At 44.0% G+C, this 27377-nt stretch overlaps 1 protein-coding gene across 4 annotated transcripts in view; it reads left to right on the forward strand.

Annotated features, from left to right (window-relative positions):
• The window catches only part of FHDC1 (FH2 domain containing 1), a 42838-nt gene that overhangs the window by 9000 nt on the left and 6461 nt on the right, over nucleotides 1-27377 (forward strand). For all 4 annotated transcript variants that reach the window (XM_072773676.1, XM_072773677.1, XM_072773678.1 and 1 more), the window contains exons 3-11: nucleotides 8123-8184; nucleotides 9186-9288; nucleotides 15098-15183; nucleotides 15271-15371; nucleotides 18692-18762; nucleotides 18857-18964; nucleotides 20717-20787; nucleotides 23046-23163; nucleotides 26995-27159. In XM_072773676.1, coding sequence (XP_072629777.1) covers nucleotides 8123-8184; nucleotides 9186-9288; nucleotides 15098-15183; nucleotides 15271-15371; nucleotides 18692-18762; nucleotides 18857-18964; nucleotides 20717-20787; nucleotides 23046-23163; nucleotides 26995-27159 — 885 coding nt within the window. The remainder of the gene's footprint in view (nucleotides 1-8122; nucleotides 8185-9185; nucleotides 9289-15097; nucleotides 15184-15270; nucleotides 15372-18691; nucleotides 18763-18856; nucleotides 18965-20716; nucleotides 20788-23045; nucleotides 23164-26994; nucleotides 27160-27377) is intronic.

The raw sequence follows: 27377 nt of genomic DNA on the forward strand, positions 1-27377 counted from the left end.
CCTCTTTTCTCTGTCTGGCTCAGGAACACGTTAACTACTTCTCTCCATGACTTCACTTGGGGGTCCTTGAAATTGGTGGTTGAAATAGTCTAGAGTCTATTAACTATAAAATGTAGAGAATGCTGGGATTAGGATCAAGCATGAACTGTGAAATAAAATTGAGCGGAAGTCTTCAGGACAGTCCCTCGTGCCCTCCCCTACTGAACTCGGGCTTTCCCTGCTCTTCCCTTTATGCAAGGTCCTTTTATTTCTTAGCATGCATCCTTTCAGTATTGGAAGGAGCAAGAAGTCATTTCCTTAGTACCCTGGCCTTTGCCCCAGCTTCCAGCAGAGATTCCTTGTACAGTAGGGCATTTCTCACCATTGTTTCCTAGCTCTACTTACTGAATTTCAAGAATGTCGAAGGGAAGGGTGGCTGGGTACGGTGGGACATAGAGCGCAAGTCTCAGGAAACCCCCTGGAACAGACAGGGGCCTAGCTCACCATGCTGCTGGGGAGGCAGCTACCAGGTTAGAACGGGTGGCATCCTTTATAAATTGGAGACATTTATTTTGGCAAATGATAGTTCAAGGGCCTACTAGGAACTTGTAGCTTCATGTCTGCTAATTCAAGGGAGGTTCAGCAGGACTCTGAGAAGGAGAGAAGTAGCAGGGAGTGTGGCATCTTTCCCCGCGTACAGCCGAAGCAGAAATGTCAATTTCTAGGCCACATCTAAATTTCAGGAATAAAAAGTCTTCCTCTCATCTCTCTCTCCCCTCCCCTCCCCAGATACATCTTCATCTTTTTTTCCTTTCCCTTAAAAAATACCTGAAACCAAGTAATTATTTTTAATTGTGATAAAATACACATTCCGTTTGCTATCTTAACCATTTATAAATGTTCTGTTCAGCGTCATTAAATGCATTCACATGGTTGTACAGCCATCCCTACCACACTTGCCCGGAACTCTTCCCATCTTGCAGAATTGCAGCATTGTGTCCATGAAATCACCCCACTCCCTCCTCCCTGCAGCCCCTTCTACTCTGACTCTGAGAATTTGACCACTCTACGTGGCCTTATAGAAGTGGAATCAGGCAGTATGTGTCTTTGTGACTGGAGTATTTCACCTTGCATAATGTCCCTAACATTCACCCGTGTCGTAGTATGTGTCAGAATTTTAAGGCTGAATGATATTCCATTGTATGTATATACCACATTTTGTTTATCTAGTCATCCATCAATGGATATTTGGGTTGCCTCCACCTTTTAGCTGTTGTGAATCTGCTGCTATGAATATGGGTGTGCAAATATTTTTACTTTTAGCACTTGAGGTTCTAATCTGAGAGACAGCTACTAGATAGGAAAATTAAATCACCGTGACCTTGTGTCATAAGATAATTTAACTTTTCAACTCTTTAACATTCAGGTAGGATAAGTGGTTTAGGTGGATGGATTTAAGTGTGTATTGGGTAATATTGTCACATAACAGGGTTATCCAGATTATTTTCAGTTTTTCATGCTATTTCCCAACATGGCTAGAAGTATTATATACTTTTTTTTTCCTGCAGTAAAAGAATGCAGTACATGCTATTTTCTTCCCTCATTAGACTTTCGTCTAAGGAAATTACAACTCAGCAGAGTGATAGTTTCACAAGATCCAGTAATAAATCTTCCGATTTACTCGGTAGTAAATGGAATCCAGGGTTGAAAGTACTGGTTCTCACCACCTGTGCACATTGAGTGGAGAATACTCTGGCAGAGTGACCCATCCTGAGCCTGGAAACATGGCATTCCCAACCTGCCACCCCACAGGCCATAATTCCAGAGGTTCAAACATGTCGGGGATCGGATAATGTCCCCTGGAAATATAATAACCTCTTACAGAAATGACCTGCCATTATGTGGTTGGCTCCTACTTTAAAGGGCTTATAAAGCATTACAAATAAGTTTCATTATACTCCAAAGAAAGAAGTTGCTGGAAGATAAAGAAGAGCTGGGTTCAGGAATGGGTAATTTAGGAAGAACAACACTCAAAATATAGCAAGTTAGAACATTTAGTTAAGGGAGAAGGGAGGGAAAGGTTATCAAATATGACTATCCTTGTGTTTTTGATACCTAAAAATCAACTGGAGGAGGCCACAAGTGTGACAATAATAATTAAACTGCAATAAAATAATTAGAAACAACAAAAATATATTACTGGGGATAATAATAAAAAGAGCTCAAACTCCACCTTCTTTTTGGAGTTCATTGATCTCATCCCTGAGAAGTTCCCTGTCTATATGCTCCCCACTGCTCCCCAGCCCCCTTAGAGCATCATCGGCACTCATACTGGTTAGTCGGGTCTGTGCTTGTTTGCTTCTAGAATCTGAAATGCTCTTAGAGGAAGGCACAGTCTTAGCTGATTGGTATCCTCCAAAGGAAATTAAAAGTAACAGCTGGCAGAACTGAACCAAGGGAGCAAAGGGAGTATTTATCAATATGATATATCAATATGATCAAAATTGGGATTGACAAAACACAATATGAACGAGGCCTGAGGCTATAATATAAAACATGGTGACCACAGTTGATAACACTGTTGTAGAATTGAAATTTGCTAAGAGTAGAATTTTATTTTACTTTTATAGATTTTATCTATTTATTCATGAGAGACACACAGGCAGAGGGAGAAGCAGGCTTCATGCAGGGAGCCTGATGTGAGACTTGATCCCAGGACCCCGGGGTCATGACCTGAGCCAAAGGCAGACACTCAACCACTGAGCCACCCAAGTGCCCCAAGAGAGTAGAATTTTAAGTGCTGTCAGTGAAAAGGAGGACAAAAAGATCACCGGGAGGTGATGGATGTGGTAATTAACTAGATGGGAATACGTCCACCATGTTTATTTACATATGTCAAATAACATGATATACACCTTAAATATCTTACAATTTTATTTGCTAATTTACCTCAATAAAAGTGAAATAAAAAAAGGAAAAAAGCCACAAATGTTGGAACATGTGAGATCATTCAATATGGTATCTGTAGTAATGTTTACAATTTACAATAATGCCATGTAAGAAATAACTAAAATTGCTTATTAGAAAAAGAGAGAGGAAGGAAGGATGGAAGGTAGTTTTGTTTTGTTTTGTTTTTGTTTTTGTTTTTGTTTTTTTTTTAATTTCTGGGAAGTAACATCTTACTCTTCCATGCTAATTCAGGTTATTGGTTATTCTTTCTCAACTTTTGTTATATGATCACAGTGTGTTCTAGAATTCTGGGACATGCTCAGTCCAGAACTACAGAACTAGATGAGCATGTGAAATACATTTGAAAGAAGAAAAAAAAAGCTTCAACTATGTTTTTATTTTTTTTCCGCCAAACCCAGGCTGGGGCATATCCCAATTGGCAGCCAACCAAAAATAAAAAGAAAATGAAAACAAACAAACAAAAAAAGCCACATCAGAAACCAAAAGATATGTCTTATATAAGAGGATATGGGAAGACTTTTTTTTTTTAATTTTGCTTTTCTGAATTTGATGTAGCATTGAAATAGCCACTACTCAGTGGTACTTAAGTAGTCAAGGAAGCCCTCTTTGACATATTGAAACAAAAGTAGGTTAAAAATTTCTTCTACCTTGAGGACGTTATGCTAAATGAAATAAACCCATCACAAAAGGACAAACATTATATGATTCCACTTATGTGACATTACTAAGAATAGTCAAATTCTTTGCAACAGAAAGTTGAAGGGTGGTTGCCAGGAGCTGAAGGAAGGAGGGAACGGGGAGTTACGATTTAAGGGGTGCGTAGTTTCAATTCTGCAAGGTGGGAAGGATTCTGTGGATGCGTGTACTGGGGGGATGTGGGGATGGTTGTACTGAACAATGTGGATGCACTTAATGCCACCGACCATTTAAAAATGGTTAAGGAGGGGGACACCTGGCTGGCTCAGTCGACCCTTGACCTTGGAGTCATGAGTTCGAGCCCTCTGTTGGGTGTAGAGATGACTTCAAAAAATAAAAATGGTTAAGATGGCAGATGTTCTGTATATTTTACCGCAGCTAAAACACAAGAGCTGATTCTTCCCTTAAGGAATATGGGAGGCAGACTGTGGTGACTCCTTAGGAGAGGAGCGAACAGGAATTGTTTTTTTTTTTTTTTTTTTTTTTTTTTTTTTTTTAATAAACCTTTTTTTTTTTTTTTTTTTTTTTTTTAATGTTTATTTATTTATGATAGTCACACACACAGAGAGAGAGAGAGAGAGAGAGAGGCAGAGACATAGGCAGAGGGAGAAGCAGGCTCCATGCACCAGGAGCCCGACGTGGGATTCGATCCCGGGTCTCCAGGATCGCGCCCTGGGCCAAAGGCAGGCGCTAAACCGCTGCGCCACCCAGGGATCCCTGCGAACAGGAATTGTAGGAGACACTAGGCACGCTTATTTGGAGGCTTGACCAAGAGGAGTGGTATAGCCCATCGCACCCTTGACCGGGTGCTGTGGTCTCAGGGCTTCAGGGGGAGGCACAGCAAGCCTGGCCACCCTGGCAGTCTGCGGGGAGACTGCTTCTGTCGCAGGGCCACCCCACATCCTGCTGGGAAGTCCTCAGGATGGCGTGAGTTGAGCATATGACCTTATATTCTGCTCCTTCTTTTGCTAGGGATGGCATGTACCTCTGCAGTGGCCCGTGACGGGAAAGCCCGTGAGTCCGTAGTGCCCCGGCTCTACCTGCTGTGACAGGCCCTGACTTCAGTGGGGGTCCTGCCTCCCTTTCCTGCGGTGTCCAGAACGTGGGTTTCTGTTGATTGGACCCGCGGGCAGGGAGAGAGCCGGGTTGGTTCATGCTTTTCCCTGGGGCTGTCTGTCTCCCCCTGCGCAGCCAGCACAGGCAGAGTCCACTGCTCTGGATGATTCCCAAACACCACCTGGGGGCACTTGGGGGGTGCCTAGTTGGTTGGGCGTCTGCCTCCAGCTCAGGTCATGATCTGGGGGTGTTGGGATCGAGCCCTGCCTGAGGCTCTGCTGAGCCTCCCTCTCCCCTCTGCTGCTCTCTCTCTTCTCTCTCTCTCTCTCTCTCTCTCTCTCTCTCTCAAAATATGTAAATAAAATCTTAAGAAAACAAAACAGAACACCACCTGGTCTCACATCCAGGGGTCCCTGAATTGCCCAGCTTTGAGATGGCAAGCATTTGGGGAGTAAGATAAGCTAATTTACACGTGAAACGCTAACCCGCTTTAAAGGGCTTGAACAAGCACTTGTGCAACACCACTTTGGAAGGATCGAGTGGGAGAGCCTGTGAGGAAGAGCCGGCCGGGCACTAGGCAAACCTGAGGACGTGGGGAGAGAGGGACTGTCCCCGGAACCCATTAGTAGTCTCGTCTTCCTGTTGATAGGATGAGGCTTTGTTCGCCCTGTAAGGTGCCCAGCGACGGCCAGCCCAGGTTTTCCCTTAGGATTATTGCTGAATCCTCGTAAACTGGTGACCAGTTTCTGAAGCTCTGCCTAAGCGTTGGAGGCAGCTGCTGCCCAAGCCTGACAGCAGCTCGTCGAGGCTGTCTTCACCGGGAGAAACGATTTCTACCCACCGTCCCGCACACACAGCCCTGGGCCCCCAGAGGCCTTGGCCGGGCCCCCTGGATGGTGTCTACACAGCTGCCCCCATTCCTGGAGAAACGCATGGGTGTGGATACCAGTCCACGGCTGGTGGGGGAACACTGCCACTGCTCTATGCTCCTGCATCCTCAGCGACATGGAAACTCACAGGAACCAGACAGAAGGAACCAGAAAGACCCAGGCTAGCATTTGTGTTCTCACGTTACTCTGGGGAAAGTATAAAACATGACAAGGCATAAAACATGATGGGTCGAGACTCAGTTTCCTTATCTGTCAAACAGGTGACAGGTGTCAAATAGGTGGTGATTTAATGAGCCGAGTAGCAAATACGTTTTTTTTTTTTTTTTTTTTTTTTTTAAATTTTTATTTATTTTTGATAGTCACACAGAGAGAGAGAGAGAGAGAGGCAGAGACATAGGCAGAGGGAGAAGCAGGCTCCATGCACCAGGAGCCCGATGTGGGATTCGATCCTGGGTCTCCAGGAACGCGCCCTGGGCCAAAGGCAGGCGCTAAACCGCTGCGCCACCCAGGGATCCCGCAAATACGTTTTTTTCTTCATTCTGGGTAGACGTGAGTCCCAAGGAAGTGCTTTGGATCAGTATGTCGCTATATCAATATACGTGTTCTTACTTGCGGTTTTTTAATTGATGAATTACAATAATATACATAGTTTTCTGTCTCACTAAATGTAGGTTCCTCTGTCTCGTGTGGGCTTTCCTCATTAAAAGGTGTTGGGTTTGACAGGATTGATTCTCCCCTTCACCCCAAACTTGAACTGGGTAGGATTCCAGTAAGGAGCCTGCCCTGTTCACTTGGGAGTTTATTTTATGGCTGGCAGGTGATTGCAGGAACATGAGATGAAACCCTAGGATAGTAAATAACGTGATTGTTTAAGATTAGCCTTCAAAAGAAGGCAGCCATAGTCCTGTGACAATTTAACCTTATAGTCAGGAAGTGCCATTAAATTTGGTTAACAGTTCATGCTGCTGCTTATAAACTTTGAAGGCCCGGAGAAAAGGAATTTAATCTGAAACCCGATTCTCTTTTGTTCACAAATGAATCACATCCATTTGGAAAGGAAGAGAATCATAACATTCCTGTTTTAGCTAGTCTCCCTTTACCAAAAAATGGGTGAAAACAAAACAAAAAAACACACTGTGGCAGTTTTTAGGTGATCTTTCCTCCCTGCATCTTGGATATTTCCTTCCAGAGAAAAGAAATGGCTTCTGCGTTTAATAATAACATCCTCCTCACCCCCTGCCAAAAAAGGTTCTAATTTCCAGACTGATAAAATCCTGTCCAGTTACTAATTTTGAAAAGCTAAAACCTATTGCAGCCCAAATCTGGGTTTTGCCGGTACATTAGAATGGCACCATATTTCCTTAAATCAAAGATGCATCCTGATTCTGGAGATGTTAACAAGAGTCTTAGACTTGGTGAAATACAGCACAAGAGTTTTCCTTTTTAAATTCTGAGTAAATAAAATGTAGGAGACTTTCTTACCTTCCCCTAAAGGGCATAAATATTCTTTCTCAATGGAAAGAAATTTTTGTTTTAGAAAAAAATTAATTTTATTACATTTCCGAAATAATAGTATTGGTCCTCCTATATCCCTAAATCAGGGTTGGGACTCTGCAATATCTTGAGTTATTTATTTACTTTCTTAGTTCAAATCCCATATGATCTGGCTATGCTAAGACACTTGTTTTTCAAATTTGGACTTTTACACAAAGGCTATGTTATTCTAAGAGGAAACTGCTAAATTAAAAAAAAATAATATACATTGTTCATTAAAAATTATATAAGATTGGGGCACCTAGGTGGCTCAGTCAGTTAAGCATCTGACTTTTTTTTTTTGAAGATTTTATGTATTTATAAAGTGCATAAGTAGACATTTTATGTATTTTTTATAAAGAGCATAAGTAGGAGGAGGAGCAGACAGAGGCAGAGGGAGCAGACTCCCCACTAAATAGGGAGCCCAACATGGGGCTTAATTGCAGGACCTTGGGATCATGACCTGAGCTGAAGGCAGATGCCTAACCTACTGAGCCATGCAGGTGCCCCAGGACTGATTCTTGATTTCGGCTCAGGTCATGATCTCAGGGTTTTGAAATCAAGCCCTGGCCAGGCCCTGCACTGAGTCTGGAGCCTGCTTGGGATTCTCTCTCCCTCTTCCTTTGCCCGTCCCCCAGTTTATGCACATGCATATTTTCTCTCTCTCTCTCTCTCAAAAAAGTTATATAAGATTAAAATAGACCTGTATAGTTATTATAGCTAAGGAAATAGATCATTGCAGTAAGTTTGGGGAAATGATGATATTTTAATATTTGTAAAACTATATTAGATGTATTGACTAATAATCAGATTTACATATTTCTCTTCTAAAATAGTGTTGTTTTTTTGGCGTCTGCCTGTCGTCTGTCTGCCTGTCGCCGAAACACAACGTGTCAGCTAAAATAGTGTTGTTTTTTTGATAGGTTATAATTCTCTCCTTCTGTCCAACTCTTCTAATTTGCACTTTAATAGTCTTACATGTATCTGTTTTTTTCCAGATTACTATCGTGGATGCAAAACGGAGCATGAACATTGGGATATTTCTTAAGCAATTTAAGAAGTAAGGTTTTTTGCACCCATTTGCAACTTTAGTCACATCCATGCTGTCAGCATCAGTCTATGGGTGTGGCTGAGCTGAAAATTCAGCTTCTAATATGAGCGAAAGTCATTCTGCATACCTACATATCCTTCTTAGACACATGGTGTGATGAGTATGCAAGTGCCTGTCACTCTCTGCTGTTTTCCTGCATGAAAACATAACCTGGTGGCTTGAAGTACAGGCAGTTGCCTGAGGGGATCTGCTCAAGCCTGTCATGCCAGGGAATTTATAAATTCATTTGTAGTGTTGCCCCTCAGCAAAGGTTGGACTGGTTGGTTGGCAGTGGTTAAATGCCAGTATTCTAGGGGCACCTGGGAGGCTCAGTGGTTGAGCATCCGCCTATGTCTCTGCCTCTGTGTGTGTGTGTGTCTCTCTCTTTTTTTTTTTTAAGATTTTACTTATTTATTGATGAGAGACATAGGCAGAGGGAGAAGCAGGCTCCTTGCAGGGAGCCCGATGTAGGACTCTATCCCAGAACCGAGATCACGCCCTGAGCCGAAGACAGATGCTCAATCACTGAACCACCCAGGCGTCCTTCTCTCTGTGTCTCTCATGAATAAATCAATAAAATCTTAAAAAAAAAAAAAAGAAAAAGAAAAGAAAAGAAAAAGTGCCAGTATTCTAAAGTGGAAAGGAGAGGCTCCACAGGTTTCCATGTGACCACAGGGGATTGCTTTTCTTCTCCCAGTAAGACTCTCAGTGGTTGCTGTCACATTTAGCTTTTCTGGGATGCCCGAGGATGGGCTTCTGGGTGAAGGGGCCCCTGGGTGGTGTGTCAGGATCCCCGCTTTCCCTGGCAGTGGGGCTCCTGTGATCACTGATACAGCAGGTCACATCCCTCAGACTGGAAAGAAGGGCTGGGTGGAAAAATGATAGAGGTGATTTGTTTTAATTTCTACTGACTTGGGTTTCTTCGGCCCTCCAACAAACGTGAAATGGAATCTGATTATTGCCTCTTCAAGGTCTCCTCAGTCCATTGTAGAAGATATTCATCAAGGAAAGAGCGAGCATTATGGATCAGAGACATTGCGAGAATTTCTGAAGCTTCTTCCGGAGTCAGAGGAGGTAAGGAATTTGGCACATGAGTTTTAGATATTAGGAGTGGTGATAAAACCTGAATATTTTTCAGGGTGTCAGAACTCACATGGGAAGGTCACTCTGCTGCTACCCAGAGCCAGAGTTTTCTCACATAAAAGTAAAAAGTGACCTAGCAGAGAGAGCATTCGTTGCGGAGTTAGGGAGTCGATGCTTAAAACTGCACCTGTACCCTTGCTTGGGCAAATATCCTAACTCCAGTGAACGTAGTTTCTGCGCCCTTGCAGCGAGGATGATGGTGCCTGCCTCACCGAATTGCCAGGATGCTAAACCCTAGCCATGCATCGAACATGGCTCTTGGCACATGAGACCTCAGTAAACTTTGGTTTCCTTTTCCATCACCAGTGATATGTTTTGCCTAAGCTGTACCCAGGTTATTTTATAAATATGTGTACTTTTTATACAAAAAAATGAAAGGGGACCACTTTTGAATAAAGATGCTCTAAAATTTTGGAGAGATAGGTAAACTGTTAATAAATTGTTAATAAATGTCTCTGTAATTGACTGAAAGGTAAAAATTGTTTTGATAGCAAAGTAGTACCACAATACAAAGTTATTGATTTTTTTTTTTTTTTTTTTGGACTAAACTAACTAAACTGTTGAATGGTTAGGAGCTTCATAGAAAAAACAGAAACAAAAAAAACAAACCAGAATGTCACCTTTTTTTTTCTGAAGAAGAAGACCCTGAAAAAATTCAGTAAGAAATTACATGAATACCTGTGCTTACAAACATTTGAATAATGTAGACTCTTACAAAGTAAAAAGTCTAAGTTCTCCTTTTACCCATATTGCTGGTTCCTCTCTCCCCCTTCCCACTCCTCTTCCCACACATAATTTATGGAATTTGATTTTAGTGCCATAAATTACAAGAGGAGTATATATCTGAACTTTCTCTTCCACATCAATCAGTGATAAACTCACAGTGCCAACTCAAGGGTCTTACTAGGTAACTGGGTGTCCTAGGTATATTTGATAATCTGAACCTCTCTCTGTGTCAGGTTTTCTGTTTGCAAATTAAGTGTAATTTACCTAAGCCAAGATTAACTACCAGCATTTATTAATGATAATAAGGGATCTTAAAGTCTTGAGAGCAAGGTACATCAAATTATAATTTACCCTGGATCTTAGATACTTAACAGTCTTTAGTCTTTTTTTTTTTTTGTAATGTAGAGAATGAGAGTTTCAAAAGTCTTTAATTAGGATAAATAGGGTTTAATTCATTGGAATTTTTAAAAGATCGAGTGGTTCTCGAAACCTTATTCCTGCTTGGGCTTTTCTCATGCCCCTTCCTTAGGGCTTGCTCTGGTGCCCACTCCTGACTGCCCTCCTCGCTCCTTTAAGTGACGATCAGATGTGATCGTGATAATACGTGGGAACGTGCTTGGAAAGGCTCTTAGAAATTTCTAACTGAAGGGAGGTTAGGCGTGAGGGAGGCTGCCAGCTTCGAGCCATGAAGAGGTGGGCGATCAAATACGGGTTCCTTAGCGTCTTCCTTTCTAATTTTAAATTCAGAGGTGATTAGAGAAGCGCAGGCTTCGGGAGACTCAGGGATATTTCAAAGCAACTTAGCTGTGGAGCCTCCCAGGTTTAAAAGAGCTCTGAGTTGTGTGTGTGTGTGTGCCGGGGAGGTGGGAGGGGGGTGTAATTCAAAGAGGAGGTGTCTCGTGGTGGGCAAGGTGACGAACCCCCCCAGGCGCCGCTGCCCAGAGTCCTGGGCCCGGCACTGGCCCCCCAGCCCGCGGCCTGCGGGGCTGGAACTGCCCCGGGATGGGGAACTGGCTCCCCCTCCGAAGCAGGCCAGGCCAGGCCGCAGTGCTTCTCCTGTCACCCTCCTGCCGGCAGGGTCATCTTCGCTCTGCATATCCGACAAACTTGGTCACACTTCTTCTTGTTTACATTACTGCCTCTTGGCTTCAGTTCACCGCACCCTCCACACGCAGCTGGGAGCTTCCTTCAGCAGGAACACCCTGACAGGCCCGGCCAGGCGCGCCCCTCCCTAAGCCAGGCTCGGGGGCCCATGCCCTGGCCTTGCCGCCAGCCCCGAGGGGCCCTTGGGACCCCCCCCCCCACAGGGGCCAGCCCCAGGGGCTTGGGGAGAGGGTGGAGCCTGGGGAAGAGGCCGAGGAGTCCAGGCCCAGGGAGAGAGGGTCCGGAATGTGGCAGCAGCGTGTTAGTAAGTGCACAAGTGTCTGCGTAGCTGCGTGTTGCGGAGCCTGGTGTGACATCCTGTGCTCATTTTTAGCACAAGAAGGGACTAAACATTTATCGAGGGTGTCCCCGTGTCCCGGGCACTGGGCAGGGCACAATCCAGCCGAGCGAGAGGATGTGTCCAAGCGCGTGGCCCGTGGGAAGCCACCAAGCCGTCGCTCTGATGATCTTGCGCGTCTTCTGCGCTGACCCGCAGCGACAGCGCAGATGCTGGTCACTTTGCAGCCGGGAAACTGAGGCTCACACGGCTTAGCTAGAAGTGCTCCAGTGTCGCCTGGCCGATGGGCCGGAGAGGGAGTGGGCTTGCGCGTGACTCGTCTGACCCCAGAGCGGTTCCTCCCGCTGCAGCGCTCGAGGAAGGAAGGGCAGAGGTTCTCCGAGCCCCGCCTCGCGCCGCCCCCCAGCCTTGTCATCGGCCCCTCGGGTGATCCGTAATCTTATCAGCGTGTTGAAAAGGAGGAGCGGAAACAGCCCTCTGCTGCCGTGCGTTCTCCGCTGACGAGCCGGCAGAAGGTTAATTTGTTTTCAGGATTTCTCCCACCTGCACCACAAATCTTCTGTCTGGCGTGCTGGTTCACCTTGCCTTCTGCTCATGCTCACGCTCACGCTCACACTCACGCTCACGGTGGAGCAGAGCAGAGCAGGGCCGGCTGCGCCGCTCGCCCGGGCGTGATCCTGGGGTCCCGGGATCGAGTCCCACCTGGGCCTGGGGCTCCCCACGGGGAGCCTGCTTCTCCTTCCGCCTGTGTCTCTGCCTCTCTCTCTGTGTGTCTCATGAATAAGTAAATAAAATCTTAAAAAAAAAAAAAACTTGCAGAAGAAGAAGGTAAAAGAAATAAAAGCCCTGGGAATGGGTTCATTGTCCTGAGCAAGTATTCCTGTCCCCAGAAAGGGGACAAGGAGGAGTCTGGAGTAGGAGCTGGGTGGATGGTGGAAGAGAGCCCAGCCCGCCTGCAGCCTGCGGGCCCTTCCCTCCGCTGGGGCCCGTGCCCCATCCCTGCATCGCTGTCAGGGACACAGGCAGGGCTGGAAGGTGGTAGGAAATTTCTGTTCTCTCCGGCAACAGTTGGGTTGCCTCCTCTGACATTTTCATCAGCTCATCTCTACCTTCTTTGCTGACTCTGCCCCTGAGGGGAGAATGTTAGGGAAGAGGGCCCCCAGGGTCTTCTCTTGGGTGAGTCCACTGGTGGGAAATCTTGCTATTTCAAGGCCATGTGAGTGGAATTAGATGGGATGAAGGAAGTCTGCACTTTGGAATGTGTGAGGCTCCAGGAGCATGCTGCGTGCTATTAGGACAGAAACCGAGCACAGCCAGGTCATAATGAGAGTCACTTGGCTCAGCCAACAAAATTATGCCTAACAATGTTTGATAAATGCTTTTTGATGATGACGAGAATGCACAATAATTATAGGGTTTGTTCACCTCTCTCTTTTACCTCCCTACCACTGTGAAGGTACAGTAATCCCTCTTAATGAACATAAGTCTCATTTTGAAATGGAATTAAGAACTGTATACATGGCATTTAAATTAAATACTATCTTTCCATCACCATTCTCTTGAAATCCATAAACATTGTTAGCTCTTTATATAAGTGAAGGAGATTAATCATTGTTCAGTTACAGTTGAGCACATGTTTAATAGAAATATCTACCAAGTTTATTTAGCATGACCTAGTCTTATGCTTTAGACAGAAAATTATGCTGTTATTTTCAGAAGCTTTGCACATGCTGCATAGATGGGTCTTATGAAAGGTACAACCTCACTCTGCCCCTGCCCATATATAGTGAATTGCTAAACTCTAGTTCACAAGGGATCAGGATTCATCCTATGGCTTTTTCAGTTCAGCAGCGAGGCACTGATTTGGGTTTAGCTAAACCAGAAATTCCATCTGCCCTTACATTGAGAATGGCTAAAAATGGTAAAAATCAGTTTGGGGCCCTAAAAGTAGAGGAAGTAATGCAATTCTATAAATGGCTATTTTCTGCCCATTTGGGTAAGGGGCGGGGGGGGGACCTGTAGTCTTCAGCACCAGAGTTAAGTCTAGGGTGTGCATATGCACTGTTAAATTTTGTATTTTCAGGTAGTTGATGTAGATACTTCCGTTGGAGAATCTTTGCAGATATTCCCTCCTGTCTGCTTCTGATTGTCATTTCCTGTCTTTTAAGACACTGGGCACCCACCATAATCCAGGGGATGGGAGAGAGTACAGAGAGCATTGGAAGGTGGTCAGGGCTAACTGGCAGCAGTCAGCTGCAGAGATAAGCGGTCTGGTTTACTCATAGTCCCAAGATTCTGTTTACCATAAAGTATTTTTGTCAGAAGACCCTCTACTACGGCAGACGTAGAAAAGTTTCTGCCGTCGGGTTGGTCCAGGTTTCTGCATGAGGGAGACACTGACTTGCTCTGATGATGGCAGTTTGAGGACTTTCTTTTTGCTTCCATCCCCACCTGCTAGCTGTTTGGCTGTATTCCTGTGCCAGAAGTCTTTTGTTTTTCTTTGCTACGGTTGAAAGAATCCCTTTTAGTTGAGTTTAATTTTTTACAAGAGTAACGCATGATCATTGTAGACATTTTAGGAAATAAAAACGAGCAGCAGTAGAAAATAATAGTCCCTGTAATCCTGTCACCTCGTGTAGGTGGGTCCTTCTAGTCTTTTCCCCACACCTGTGGTGTGTGCATGGAGCGTGGACGGGGGCATAGTGGATGCTTCTTAAAAATTTCTAGAATGACATCTGACTGTCCATCCTGTTTTATTACCTGATCTTTTTCATAGGGGAAGTCTTGACATTAACCCCTCAGCTACTTAAGCCACCTCTTTCTCTTGCTGCTGGAGAGCCATGTGTACCCTCCTCGGCACACAGTAGCCCCTTCTAATAAAGCTATTCTGGGGGTGGGGGGGACTTGGCCCCAGAAAGGTCTGTTAGCCCTCACCCAGTCTGGAGTATTCTGTAGCCAAAATATTCTTTTTTTTTTTTTTTTTAAGATTTTATTTATTTATTCATGATAGAGAGAGAGAGGGAGAGGCAGAGACACAGGCAGAGGGAGAAGCAGGCTCCATGCAGGGAGCCCGATGCGGGATTCGATCCCGGGTCTCCGGGATTGCGCCCTGGGCCAAAGCCAGGCGCCAAACCGCTGCGCCACCCAGGGATCCCCTGTAGCCAAAATATTCATTAGGGACCTAGAGGACCCAGTTATAATGACGACCCAGTCTCCTCTTTCTTCTCCCAGTGATCTCCCTTCCAGATTATAATTTACAGAAAATTTTCAAACTTAGAACTGACCCTTTAGTAACTTCCCTGAGGATTCCTGTGGCTCTGGTTCTTGGGATCGTTTACACTTAGACACATGATGCAGCACTTCTCCTTCTAACTTGTTTGGTTTCTCCTCATCCAACATAGTGGATGTGATGATTTCCTTTTCCATCTCTCCTTAGGTCTACGTTTTTATTAATTTGAATTTAGCACCGAAATCTTATTTTCTTACAGGAATTCTAAGATGAAATCTAAAATAATGTTACATTTTAATCACAAGTTATTTTCTTCTGTACCCTTTTTTCTGTTTGTCTTTTAGATAAAGAAATTAAAAACATTTAGTGGAGATGTGTCCAAGTTGTCCCTGGCGGACTCCTTTCTGCACTACCTGATTCAGGTGCCAAAGTAAGGATCATCTGTCGCTGTTCTTTACAGAGCAAGGTTTTAAAATTAATGACATCAAATTCTACAGTTTTGCCTTTTATTTTCCAGCTATTCACTTCGGATTGAAGCCATGGTGCTAAAGAAGGAATTTTTACCTTCTTGTTCTTCTCTATACACAGACATAACAATTCTAAGAACTGCTACAAAAGGTATGTGAACACATGATGTTTGTTTGTTTGTTTTTTAAGATTTTATTTATTTATTCATGAGAGACACAGAGAGGGGCAGAGACACAGGCAGAGGGAAAAGCAGGCTCCATGCTGGGAGCCCAATGTGGGACTCGATCCTGGGACCCCAGGATCATACCTGGGCCTTTAAAGGCCAGCACTAAACTGCTGAGCCACCCAGAGATCCCTCACATGATGCTTCATGTAATTTTTTTTTTTTTAATTTTTATTTATTTATGATAGAGAGAGAGAGAGAGGCAGAGACACAGGCAGAGGGAGAAGCAGGCTCCATGCACCGGGAGCCCGACATGGGATTCGATCCCGGGTCTCCAGGTTCGCGCCCTGGTCCAAAGGCAGGCGCCAAACCGATGCGCCACCCAGGGATCCCATGTAATTTGTTTTTATTAATTTTGGTGATAGCACTTTATTTTAGGTTTTATTCTTTTTAGTAAGCAGTCTTCTATTTTTTTTTAAGATTTTATTTATTTATTTATTTATTTATTTATTTATTTATTTATTTATTTATTTATTTAGAGAGCGAGAGCAAGCACAAGCAGGGCGGGGAGCAGAGGGAGTGGGAGAAGCAGACTCTACCCTGAGCAGGGAGCCCAGTGTGGTGCTCAGTCCTGGGACCCTGGGATCATGACCTGAGCCAAAGTCAGCTGCTTAGCCGACTGAGCCACCCGGGCTGCCCGCATTATAACCTTTAGAGCCATCCATGTTGTTACAAATGGCAAGAGTTTATTCTTTCTGATGGCTGAGTATTATTCCATTGTATGTATATACACTATATCTTCCTTATCCATCCATCTATTATTGATGGACACTTGGGTTGCTTCCATATTTTGGCTGTTGTAAATAATGCCCCAATAAATATAGGGATGCATGTGTCCCTTTGAGTTACTGTTTTCAGTCTTTGGAGTAAATACTCAGTACTGGAATTACTAGATCATGTGGTAGTTCTATTTTTCGTTTTTTGAGGCACCTCCATACTATTTTCCACAGTGGCTATACCCGTTTGGTAGCAGTTTTTTTTTTTTTTTTTTTTTTTAAGATTTTATTTATTCATGAGAGACACAGAGGGAGAGGCCGAGACACAGGCAGAGGGAGAAGCAGGCTCCACGCAGGGAGCCCGACATGGGACTCGATCCCGGGTCTCCAGGATCAGGCCCTGGGCTGAAGGCGGTGCTAAACTGCTGAGCCACTGGGGCTGCCCCAGTAGCAGTTTGTTTAAAAAACTATTCAGTTGAAATGAGAAATGCAAAGTCCTAATTCTGATACACCATAAAAAGGAAAATGAGATATTACCTGGAATAACAATTAAGGTTTATTGCCATTTACTTTCCTCCCTGATTAATTGACCAATTAATTAATTAGCATATTCTTCTCCCATAAAAGATTTCTTTCATCCCAAGCTTTAGAGTAAACCCCTGGTTGCAGCTGGCTCCTGTTGTTCTCCTAGGTCAGCTTTCTGTGTGTGTGCAGTGTGTGTAGTATATGTGAGTGTGCTCCAAGCCCGGGCACTTAGGCCAGCCGCACGCTGCCTCCCATCCTCTGGCTTCTGGTGCCTAGGACCTCCTTTTCCAGAAGCATACCTCCTTTCCTCCTGACTCCTTCTGGACATCTCCAGTGTGACTTTTCTGCAGGTACCTGGTGGTTCTGCTCTGTCTTCTCCCACCTGATTCCTCTTACTACTCTAACACCTTATGGGCTATTTACATTTGAGAGGGGCAAGGGGTCATTCTCATTTCTTTGCCAACTTGCTTACCAAGCTTGGGTAGACTCCTTGCGGTTGCTCTCCTGTCTCACTCCATAGTGATGGAGTTTTGCCCTCTGGCATTTATGGCACTGAGCAAACAGGCCAAGTACATGTGTGGGCACTCCTCATCTCCAAGGCAGATCTCTGGGGCTCTCTAACCCTCACATTTTCCAGTGTGTTCAGTGCCAGCCTGAGTTCCTCTGGGTGGTTTTCTGGATTTCTAGTCATTATAGAACTGTTGATTCCTATTCAGTTTTCCTGTTTAGTTGCTCTGGCCTGTATAGAGATAAAGTTTTGCTCTTCAGCCCATCGTATTTTCTTCAGTTTAGAGAGGAGACTAAGAATTAAGGGCAGTTTTTCTTCTGCCCTTAATAGGGAGACCTTTTAAAATTTCTTCTGTACACACCAGGGCTATTGCAGCCACTTTGGAAGGGCTGTTCCTCTCGTTCACATCGAGATGGAATAGTTTTCATATTGAGCCATGCAAATTTGCGGGCATGGTGGAAACGTTTCTTATCTGGTTAACCTTCAAATACTGGCTTTCTTAGATAACATAATGCAGGCAGTGATCCAAGTATAATTTTTTGAAAGTAATACCACACTTAATGGAGAATATAAAAAACTCATAGGTGACTTTTTATTATCTATGTATACTGTTATTTTAATAATCACCAAACTTAGCTTTTTAAATACCTTAACAATTTTTAATATTGTTAATTTGCATACATGTGTGTACAAAAGCTTCTGTGTTTAAAGAACTAGTTTATGGGACGCCTGGGTGGCTCAGCAGTTGAGTGTCTGCCTTCAGCTCAGGGTGTGATCGTGGAGTCCTGGGATCGAGTCACACATCGGGCTCCTTGCATGGGGCATGCTTCTCTCTCTGCCTGTGTCTCTGCCTCTCTCTGTGTCTCTCATGAATAAATAAATCAAATCTTTAAAAAAAAAAGAACTAGTTTAAAGATATATTACACTGATAAGCTCTTTTATAATCTTTAAGTCAATCCAAATGAAATGTATAGTTTTGAATAAAATAGACTCTCTGGGTGCCTGGCCCCTAAGGGTTATAGTGCTTTGCAAGTTATTTACATGTCATCCCAGCCTGTTTATTTTTTATCTCCTCATAGCTCGTGGACTAAGCAAAATGTTGCTCTCTGTTAGTTTTCATATTCTGTAAATATAATCTCAAAGGCTGGTGGATATGAAGGGAAAAATTATTGCTGAGAAAAAGGTTGCTCCTATAACGACAGTGTGCTGCTTTTCATAAGGCCTTTGCACTTTCCACTACTTGAAAAATCTTGTTGAAGTATTTTATGATGTTGAAATATCTCATAGATATTTGATTCTCAGTTAAACACTAGGCCATGGATTACCAGTAGCAAATGGTATGTTAGATACACCACAGACTGTGCTGCTTGATTTGTTTTTTTCCAGTCTTTATATACAGTGTGGGTCAGAGCTTGCTTCAGGCCCACTTGAACTCGGGTAGGGTGGCTGTCTTTGTGCATTTAAGCTGAAGGTACTGTGGCGTGTTCTTTTTTGACAGAACTGATGTCATGTGAGGAGCTACATTCAATATTACACTTGGTGCTACAGGCAGGGAATATCATGAATGCAGTAAGTAAAATTCCAAAAAATTAAAATACTGTGTTTTATTTGTCCATCCGAAGGTATACGTATATTTTTTTTTCTTTTGATTTGTCTTCTTTAGGGAGGGTATGCTGGCAATGCAGTAGGATTTAAACTGTCTTCTTTGCTCAAATTGGCAGACACAAAAGCAAACAAACCTGGGATGAATCTTCTGCACTTTGTTGCACAGGTAGGAAGTGGTGAGTTCAGAGAGACAATGAGTACGAATCCTCCCTGGAGGTGGGGAGGTTTTTCCCAGGTATTAAGGTGGCATCACACAGGAAAGGACGTAGTGGGCTCCAAGAAGGTTCTGTTTGCAAAAGCTCTCTGCAGATTCCTGAGCTGAGCTGTGCCTAGGGTTATAGGTTAGGAGGGAAGTGGAGGGGTTGGGGGAGGCCGGGGTCAGGGTTGGTGAAGCCCGATTATGAAGGATTAACATCCTAAACACCTAGGAATTTGGGTTCATGCTTTAGCAATGGTGAGCCAGTGGACGTTTATGCATAGAATAATGGCATGCCCAGGTTGGCTTTGTTTTCAGGAAAATAAGGTGGTATGAAGGATGGGCTGGAGTGGAGAGAGAAACTAGAAATGGGACACCTTTTGGCCAAAGTTGGCTCTGATCGTTCGGCGAGAGCTGAGAATCAGTCATAGCCACAGGGATGGAGAGCAGATGCCTGGGTGTTGAGACCTTCCCAGCGTTGGGTTGACTAGGTTTGTGACCAGTTATGTGTAGGGAGGGAGGGAGCCAGAGCAATGAGAAAGATCACTTGCATTTGTTTCCCTTTGTGAACCGTGAGTGAGTGTGCCTTGCCACAAGCACAGGGTTTGCACCCCGTCCATCACCTCCATCTCTGACTGGGTCTTTGTGAGACCAAAATAATCAGTTACAGGGTGAAAACTCAGTTATCGACAGTCATCTGTGTCTGTCGTTAAATTATCTCAAATTACAAACTGTGCTGATTTGTTTTTCCTTCATTGGATCACCTTTGTTGTTTTGATAGTAGTCACACAGATCTAGCTTTTAAGCTGGGGAGGAAGCTGGGCTTGTTTCTAGTGTGAGCTTCAGAACAGGACAGAACTAGGATTCTGACTTGCCCTTTATTAGCTGTAATTCCTCAGACAAGTGACTTACACACTAAGGCCCTCAATTTCTTCATCTAATCATGGGGCTAGTGATACTTCAAAACAGGTACCAAGAAGGCTGAGGGGGCGATTCCATAAAGTGCTTGCTTCAGTGTTGGGCGCATAGGAAGCTCTCCATAAATAATACACACAGTTACCACTCCATTCCTCAGAAGACAAAGGACATGTTGAACTCAGGACGAATTTAAAAGTTAGCTTTCAGGGCATTAAAACCAGAAAATGTGTTCCTTAGCCTGTGTGCCTTGCTGGTAGTCTGGTGGTCCTTTTAGATCCATGTATCCAGGGGCTCCATGTACCTTGGTCCTTCCCCATCGGGGAACATTTCCACAGTTGGAGATTCCGCCCTTCCTTGTATCCCCTGAACTGGTAAAGGATCCAAACACTTCCATGGCTTGTGCACCTTCTGATTAACTCAGTTTGCAAACTGGTTTAGCAGCTGAAAGCATCTCCGTCATTTAAAGGCATACTCCTCGGTATGGGTGGTATTTAAGCAGGATATATTGGATTCTCTTCGAAACAATGGGCCCTGCTTAGCCACCACCCACTTCCATTGAGTATGTGTGCACATGGAATTGTATTTCACATTGGGATTGATTGTTCTGGGACGTTAAATCTACTTTGAGAGTAGGGGAGATCTGGTAAATCTTACTAAGAATATCATAGTTCATGTTCCAGTGAATTGCTTTAAATACATCAAGCATTAAAAACAAGAACTTTAAGGTTCCTTTAAGCCTCGGGATAATTGTTTCCTTCCAATTTTATATATATAGTGAGAGAAAACTCTTGCTTTTTTTTCCAGGAAGCCCAAAAGAAAGATGCTGTTCTTTTAAACTTTTCTGAAAAATTGCATCACGTTCAGGAGGCTGCTAGGTGAGCAAAGAAGACTGGAAATCAATGCTAAGAATTCAGTTTTGGCTTTTTAAAACTACTTTTTAGATTTATTTATTTGAAAGAGAGAGAGTAAGCGCGAGCAGGGGCTGAGGGGAGACAGAGGGCGAAGCCGACTCCCCACTGAGCAGGGAGCCTGATGCAGGGCTCCATCCCAGGACCCTGGGGTCATGACCTGAGCTAAAGTAGGTGCTTAACCCACTGAGCCACCCAGGTGCCCCTAAACTACTTTTGAATGAAAATTGATGACTATTTTATAACTTTATGATATTTTATAACTTTAAAAAGTTTTGTCTTGTTGAATTTTCAGACCTTTTGTTTGCTTACAGAGGTGTGTGTGCACCTTTGGAATTTGGGGGTTTTGAAAAATTAATCTTTATTTTTCATCTAAGAAACATATTGCAGTCTTTTCTAATGAATATCATCAGTGTAAAAACAATATGGATTAAGAACTTCAAATCCCTTCACACCCAAAAGATAGAGCCCAAACAACATAGCCTATTACCTTGGGAGTTGGTATATACCAGTCAAACTTCTAGGGCCATTTCCTTGTAGAATCTAACATGGTACATTTATTTTCTATTGCACTAGAAGAAGTTGGAACCATATCAAGGGTTATGAAAGGATTTAGTTTTAAATTAGTCACTCAACCTTACAGAGAAAGTATCTACCAAACATAAGCTGTGTTTACATCACCTTAATTTGCTTCTGATCCCAGTATAGATGTGTATTTTAACGTAGCTAAAATCTGTGTTTAGGAGCTATTTTTGAGTTCTGTGTTTTTAAATTTACAAAACATACCCATGTTATCCAATGGTACATGTTTGATAACCAGCTTTTACTGAAAGAAATCCTGATTTGTAGCATTTGCTGATTTCCGTGGTGTAAATACTGCTACCATGGCAGATTTGAAGCTACCGGTGTGGCCTCACTGAGGGAGGAGTCATGAGAGGCGCCCACACCCACGGTGGCCTCTTGCGAACTGGCTGCGATGCATCACTTCAAGTTGTACATTTGCTCTCTGAGTGACTATATCCAGTTAGGATAGCTGTGAACCCTATGCATAGATACATGAACGATAGCTTTTCTTTCAAGCTAAGCCCTGTCATGGGCCACTGTCTCAGTATTATTGACTGTGAGCATCTAGGCACAGATGACATGTCTTTCCCAAAGTGACATTATCAGTCCAAAGTTGTGAATAGCTCATAGTTCATGTTTACAGATTTTCAGATTACCTCCCCCCAACCCCAGTGAATGAGCATCATTTATAAGATATAAGCTATTCTGGTTTTAAATTTTTAAAAGAAATATGTGCAGGAATATTTTTTCCTCCAACTAGTATAGAAATGTTACTAAGAGGTATATATAGAGAGAAATAACCTTTATATTTTTGAGCTGACACTTCTGATAAGAGTTAGTTGGGGAAGTTTAGCTAGATACTGTCTTAGAAAAAACTTTGTAAAGTTTGTTTATTTGAAATGGAAGGTGAAGTACATTGGTGAAGTACAAACAGATCATAGGTGGATGCCAGTGGCCAATGAAGGTGGGAAACTTATTGCATAAAGGAAAGTTAGAATTCACAATGGAAGTATGAAAGCATCCTAGTTTGTGAGTTTGCTAAGTGAATTCCACCTGGATTTTACGTTTCACCTGTTCACTTTACCAGATGGCAGAAACATCGCTCGTGCTCTCCTAATCCTGATTTGACAGAAGTAACAAAAGCTTTGCAATCTGTCCCGCCATTTCTTTGCAGAATTGTTAGCCACCTGTTAGTTCTCTCTGAAATACCCAGGGTCATTCTGGCTGTTGGTGGCAACATGACACCTGTTTAGTATCTCCTTGTTGCCCTTGATGTGTACACTGCCTTACTGGGCTTGAGTCGGAGCTTTTTGTATTTGTGCCAAAGAAAAGTGGAAGTATCTGAGTTCTGTTTCTGTTTTTTTATGCTGCTTGCATAAAGGTGTTCAGACCGACTTTAGGAACAGCTCTGTGAGTCTCATGGTTTTGTTATCTCACCAACAAGGACAAAGTTATAGCCTTCTGTCTTTGAACCAATGTGTCTCAAGGAAGAAATGGACTCTTAAAAAAATAGGCGGAAACTCTAAATACAGGAGTGGTAAATGTCATTGTGACCCCTCTGCCCTCTGCTTTTAGGTTTGACCAGCAGTTGGTCTTGTTTACTGTCCCATGACACATGGCTTCCCTGTGGCAACTGCCCACTCTCCCCTTTCTTCTTTCAGATTATCTCTGGATAACACAGAGGCCGAGCTGCACTCGCTCCTTATCAGGACCAGATCTCTGAGGGAAAACATTCAGCGGGATGGTGAACTTTGTCAGCAGATGGAAGATTTCCTTCAGGTTTGTGGGTGATTCGAGTCCACCTGTCTCGATCTGGCTTCCAGCAGCACCTGCCGGGGCCGGTAAAATCTGTCTGCACAGCTTTGGGGAAGTAGCAGGTTCCCGTTCCTATTTTCGCCCCCTGAGTCAGTAAAAGGAACTTCGTATTTCAGTGCCCATCCTTTGCTGGGTTGGTTTCCTAGCAGGGGATGTTGAATGTGCTTTGAACCTAAGGCGTTGGTTGCGGACTGGCCTCCGTTTATCACCGCTAGATTTACACCATCACACCACGCACACCATAGTGCATTGGTATCAGCGTACCTTGCTAGCACTTGGCAGCTTGTGCCCGGCAACTCACGTTTTGCTTCTCAACCATGGTGTGGGAGTTTCTGCCTCCTAATCAAACTTCTGGACAACAGAACAAAGTTCTACAGAAACCGTAGACACCTGAGAACTTAGGCTGTTGTTCCTTCACTTGTTTTTATTGAAGAAACAAGCTCCGTTTTGGCATGTTTTATAATGAGAGCGGGAGCACACATGATAGCTGTGCCTATCAACACGCCAAATACATCAGCCCCACAGGGTGTGTCAGGAGCTGCTCTGAATAACATCAACAAAAACCAGCAGAGTGGACATGTTTGTGACAGCTCACTGTGACTCACTAATCACATAGTCTGACATACTTCTTTTATCTTCCTTATTTAAAAAAAAAAAAAAAAAGTGGCGGTTTTTCATGCCTTCAATCTTAGGGAAGTGGTGTGCTACCTTAAATATCAGTGCTTGGAGCCTTGCAAGGTGGAGTTTGCATGGAAGGGCTGCCCTTGGTGCCAGGAACAGTGTGCTCCAGATGTTGTACCAACCTAAGCTCTTGCTTGTTTTACGTGTAATTAAGCTACCGCAAAAATTGTAAGGTTCAGCTCCCATCAGCAAACATTTCGTTTGGCTCTGCGGGGAGTTTATTTTTATTATTAAACATGTGTTCTGTATTTTCTTTCAAATATAACCAAACATATATTCTCTTTAAAATGCATAGCTTTCTCTCACTTTGAGAAAAAGTACCTAGCAGTAGGTAAGAAAGTACGCAGCAGTAAGCACATGCCGACAAATGAGGGAAAGTCAGAAACGGAGGGAGAAGGCACATCCCACAGTGAGCTAAGAATTCTGGATGTCTCCTTCCCTGGCTCCTAAATGAAATGTTAATATTTTATGCTACGTAGTAGTACAGAAAGGCTTGTGATGAAAAACAGCTCTGTCTCAGCTGCACCTCTGGACTGCTCTTTAAAGGCAACCTTGTTTTAACTCTAAATGCTTCTTTCTAGTACTCATTTGTATCTGTATAAATAGAATGTTCCCACACAGCTATTTTTCTTGTTTTATGTTCAATTGCTTTTAAAATGGAGGAGGTATAATTTTGTAAGGTAGGGTAGGGTCAGTACATGAAGGGCTCTGAACGCCAATCTGAAAACTTTGAACTTTGTGCTCTTAGCCAATGGGGAAACATTGAAGTTTCTTGAACAGAAAAAAAAAAAAAAAAGATAAGAACACAGTTTTGCAAATGTGTTTCAGGGTTTTGACCCTCTGGGCAAGAAGCAACGAATAAATTGGTTTGGAACGTGGGTCTGGAACAGGCAAGTTAGTTGAATTTGCTAGGACAACTGCTCATCTCTTGTCGATCACACTTGGCCAGTGTAGTTTGGGACACAGTCAGGAGACTGTGTAGAAAACTAACTCTCGGCCAAAAAAACCCTCTGAGCTTGGTGATTGTTCACACACATATTCAGAATGTTTCTCTTTCCCAAGTCCTAAGGGCGACAGCAGTGCATGTGAGTTTTTCCTTCCTGGTTCTCTCTCGATCCCCACCGGATCTAGTGATGAGCCACAGGAGGCGGAGCTTAAGCTCCCATGTAGATTCTTGTCAAGAGTCCTATTTTTCTGCAGTTGAGTTATTTTTGGCTGGAATCCACCTTTCCCCCTGTGGAAGAATGACAGGCAAAGATTTATCCTTTCATTAATACCCTTCTCTCCGTAAAGAATAATAGAGCATGAATGCACACACTGCCTTGGGCTACTGACTCACATGGTTACTTTCTCTGGTATTCAGTTTCCTCAGTGGTTTGGGTTTCTTACTACCTCTTGAATGTATTTGGTGTAAGAAAAGGACTTTTAAGGGGGAAAATGTGTTGGGGTGGGTGGGAGGTGATAAGTCGTCTCAGAATTGCTCTTCACTCTTCAAGTATGGCTTAGCAGCAGTTCCACTCCTTGAGGGTGGGCAGTCTGTATCTTCACATTTCCGACACCTGCCCCTCCACTCAAAGGAAGTTTCTCAAATATAAGACTTTTTAAAAACATGGTAAGTGTGATTTATAAAGTAATATGCCTCATGCGTTCCTTCTTCACGTAAGCCTTGTTACCCAGTAAAACAGAAAGACGTGAGTGTAATCCCAAATATTCAGTTCCCTTGGGGCTATGGCTCCTCTAAGGAGCTGCTACCTCCTTTTTTTTTTTTTTTTTTTTTTTTTTTTTTTTAATTTATGATAGAGAGAGAGAGGCAGAGACACAGGCAGAGGGAGAAGCAGGCTCCATGCAGGGAGCCCGATGCGGGATTCGATCCCGGGTCTCCAGGATTGCGCCCTGGGCCAAAGGCAGGCGCCAAACCGCTGCGCCACCCAGGGATCCCCCTGCTACCTCCTTTCAGCATAGATGTCACGTGCTGCTGTCAGGAAAGGGTGCTTGTGTGCCTGATAGATCCGCATCCTGAAAAAGGCTGGGCTGGGCGCTCACTGGAGGAAAGCAAACTTCTTTCATTTATCCTTCATCGTGTTGGCGGTACCTGAATCTATTTTTTTAAAGATTTTATTTATTAGAGAGCATGAGCAGGGGGAGACGCAGAGGGAGAGGCGACATCCTGCTAAGCGGGGAGCCCAATGCAGGGTTTGATCCCAGGACCCCAGGATCATGACCTGGGCCACCCAGGCACCCCTGATGCCAGAATCTGGAGGCACCGGAGACTCTGTTCTGGAAGGATTAGGAGAAAGTGAGGATGGGTTTGTGTAGGGCAGTGGTTATTAACCATGAAGACTCTTCAGAATCTCCTGGGGAGTTGTAACAAAATGTTAGGGGTAGTTAACACAGCAGAAGTCCTGAGTCGAATCGGTGAGGTGCAAGCATGGACTGTCGACTGTGCTTCTGAGCTAACCGGAATAAACACCACGGTTAAGAAGCCTTGACTGAGGAGTTTGTCTGGGCAAGGGGGCCTCCGGTCCATAGAGGTGACACTGACCCTAATACAGATCATTTGAGATTAGGTTTAAACTCCCTTTCAGGCACTTGGGTGGCTCAGTGGTTGAGCATCTGCTTTCAGCTCAGGTTGTGATCCTCACGTCCCAGGATTGAGTCCCGCATTGGGCTCCCCATGGGGAACCTGCTTCTCCCTCTGCCTGTATCTCTGCCTCTCTGTCTCTCATGAATAAATAAAATCTTAAAATAAGCAAGTAAATAAATAAATAAATAAACCCCTTCTCTACAGGACAACACATCAGTACAAGGGACTTCTGACACCCTGAAGTCAACCCTTGGCCAGTATAAGACTCGTTTATTTATTTATTAATAATAAATAAACATTTATATTTGTATATTTATATTTGTATATATGTTTTATAAGTAAACATTTATTTATTTATTTATTAATAAACATTTTCCTTTTGGCTCTGAGGGTGCTGGACTTGCCATAAGCCTTCCGTTTGCCGAAGCCCGGAGTTGAACCCAGGGGCACGGCCTCCCTGGGCTCCGGCGGGCGCAGACGCCGCCTCGGCTGCCGTTGGCTCCAGCGTGTGCTGTTCTGTTTTCCCGCAGTTTGCCTTGGAAAAGCTGACGGAGCTAGAGCACTGGAAGCAGGAGCTCCAGGACGAGGCCCACACCCTTATAGATTTCTTCTGCGAAGACCAAGAAACCATGAAACTGGACGAGTGCCTTCAGATCTTTCGAGACTTCTGTGTCAAATTCAACAAAGCAGTTAAGGTACGGCTGTCGGCGTGGCCGTGCTCCCCGAGCTGGGTGGATTTTTATTTTCCCTCTTCCAGACCCAGCCCGCTGCCCTTGGCGGAAAGATGGTTCAGCGTTTCCAGGGTGTCAGGAAAGTGTGGTGCGGGCAGCAGCCGCCGCCAGGCTCCGGGCAAGCGGCCCTGGCACCCCAGGCCCGGGCGCCTCCATCGCCGGAGCCCAGCCCTGGTCTCCTC

The sequence above is a fragment of the Canis lupus genome, chromosome 13 (genome assembly GCF_048164855.1).
Source record: "Canis lupus baileyi chromosome 13, mCanLup2.hap1, whole genome shotgun sequence".
Taxonomy (NCBI): domain Eukaryota; kingdom Metazoa; phylum Chordata; class Mammalia; order Carnivora; family Canidae; genus Canis; species Canis lupus.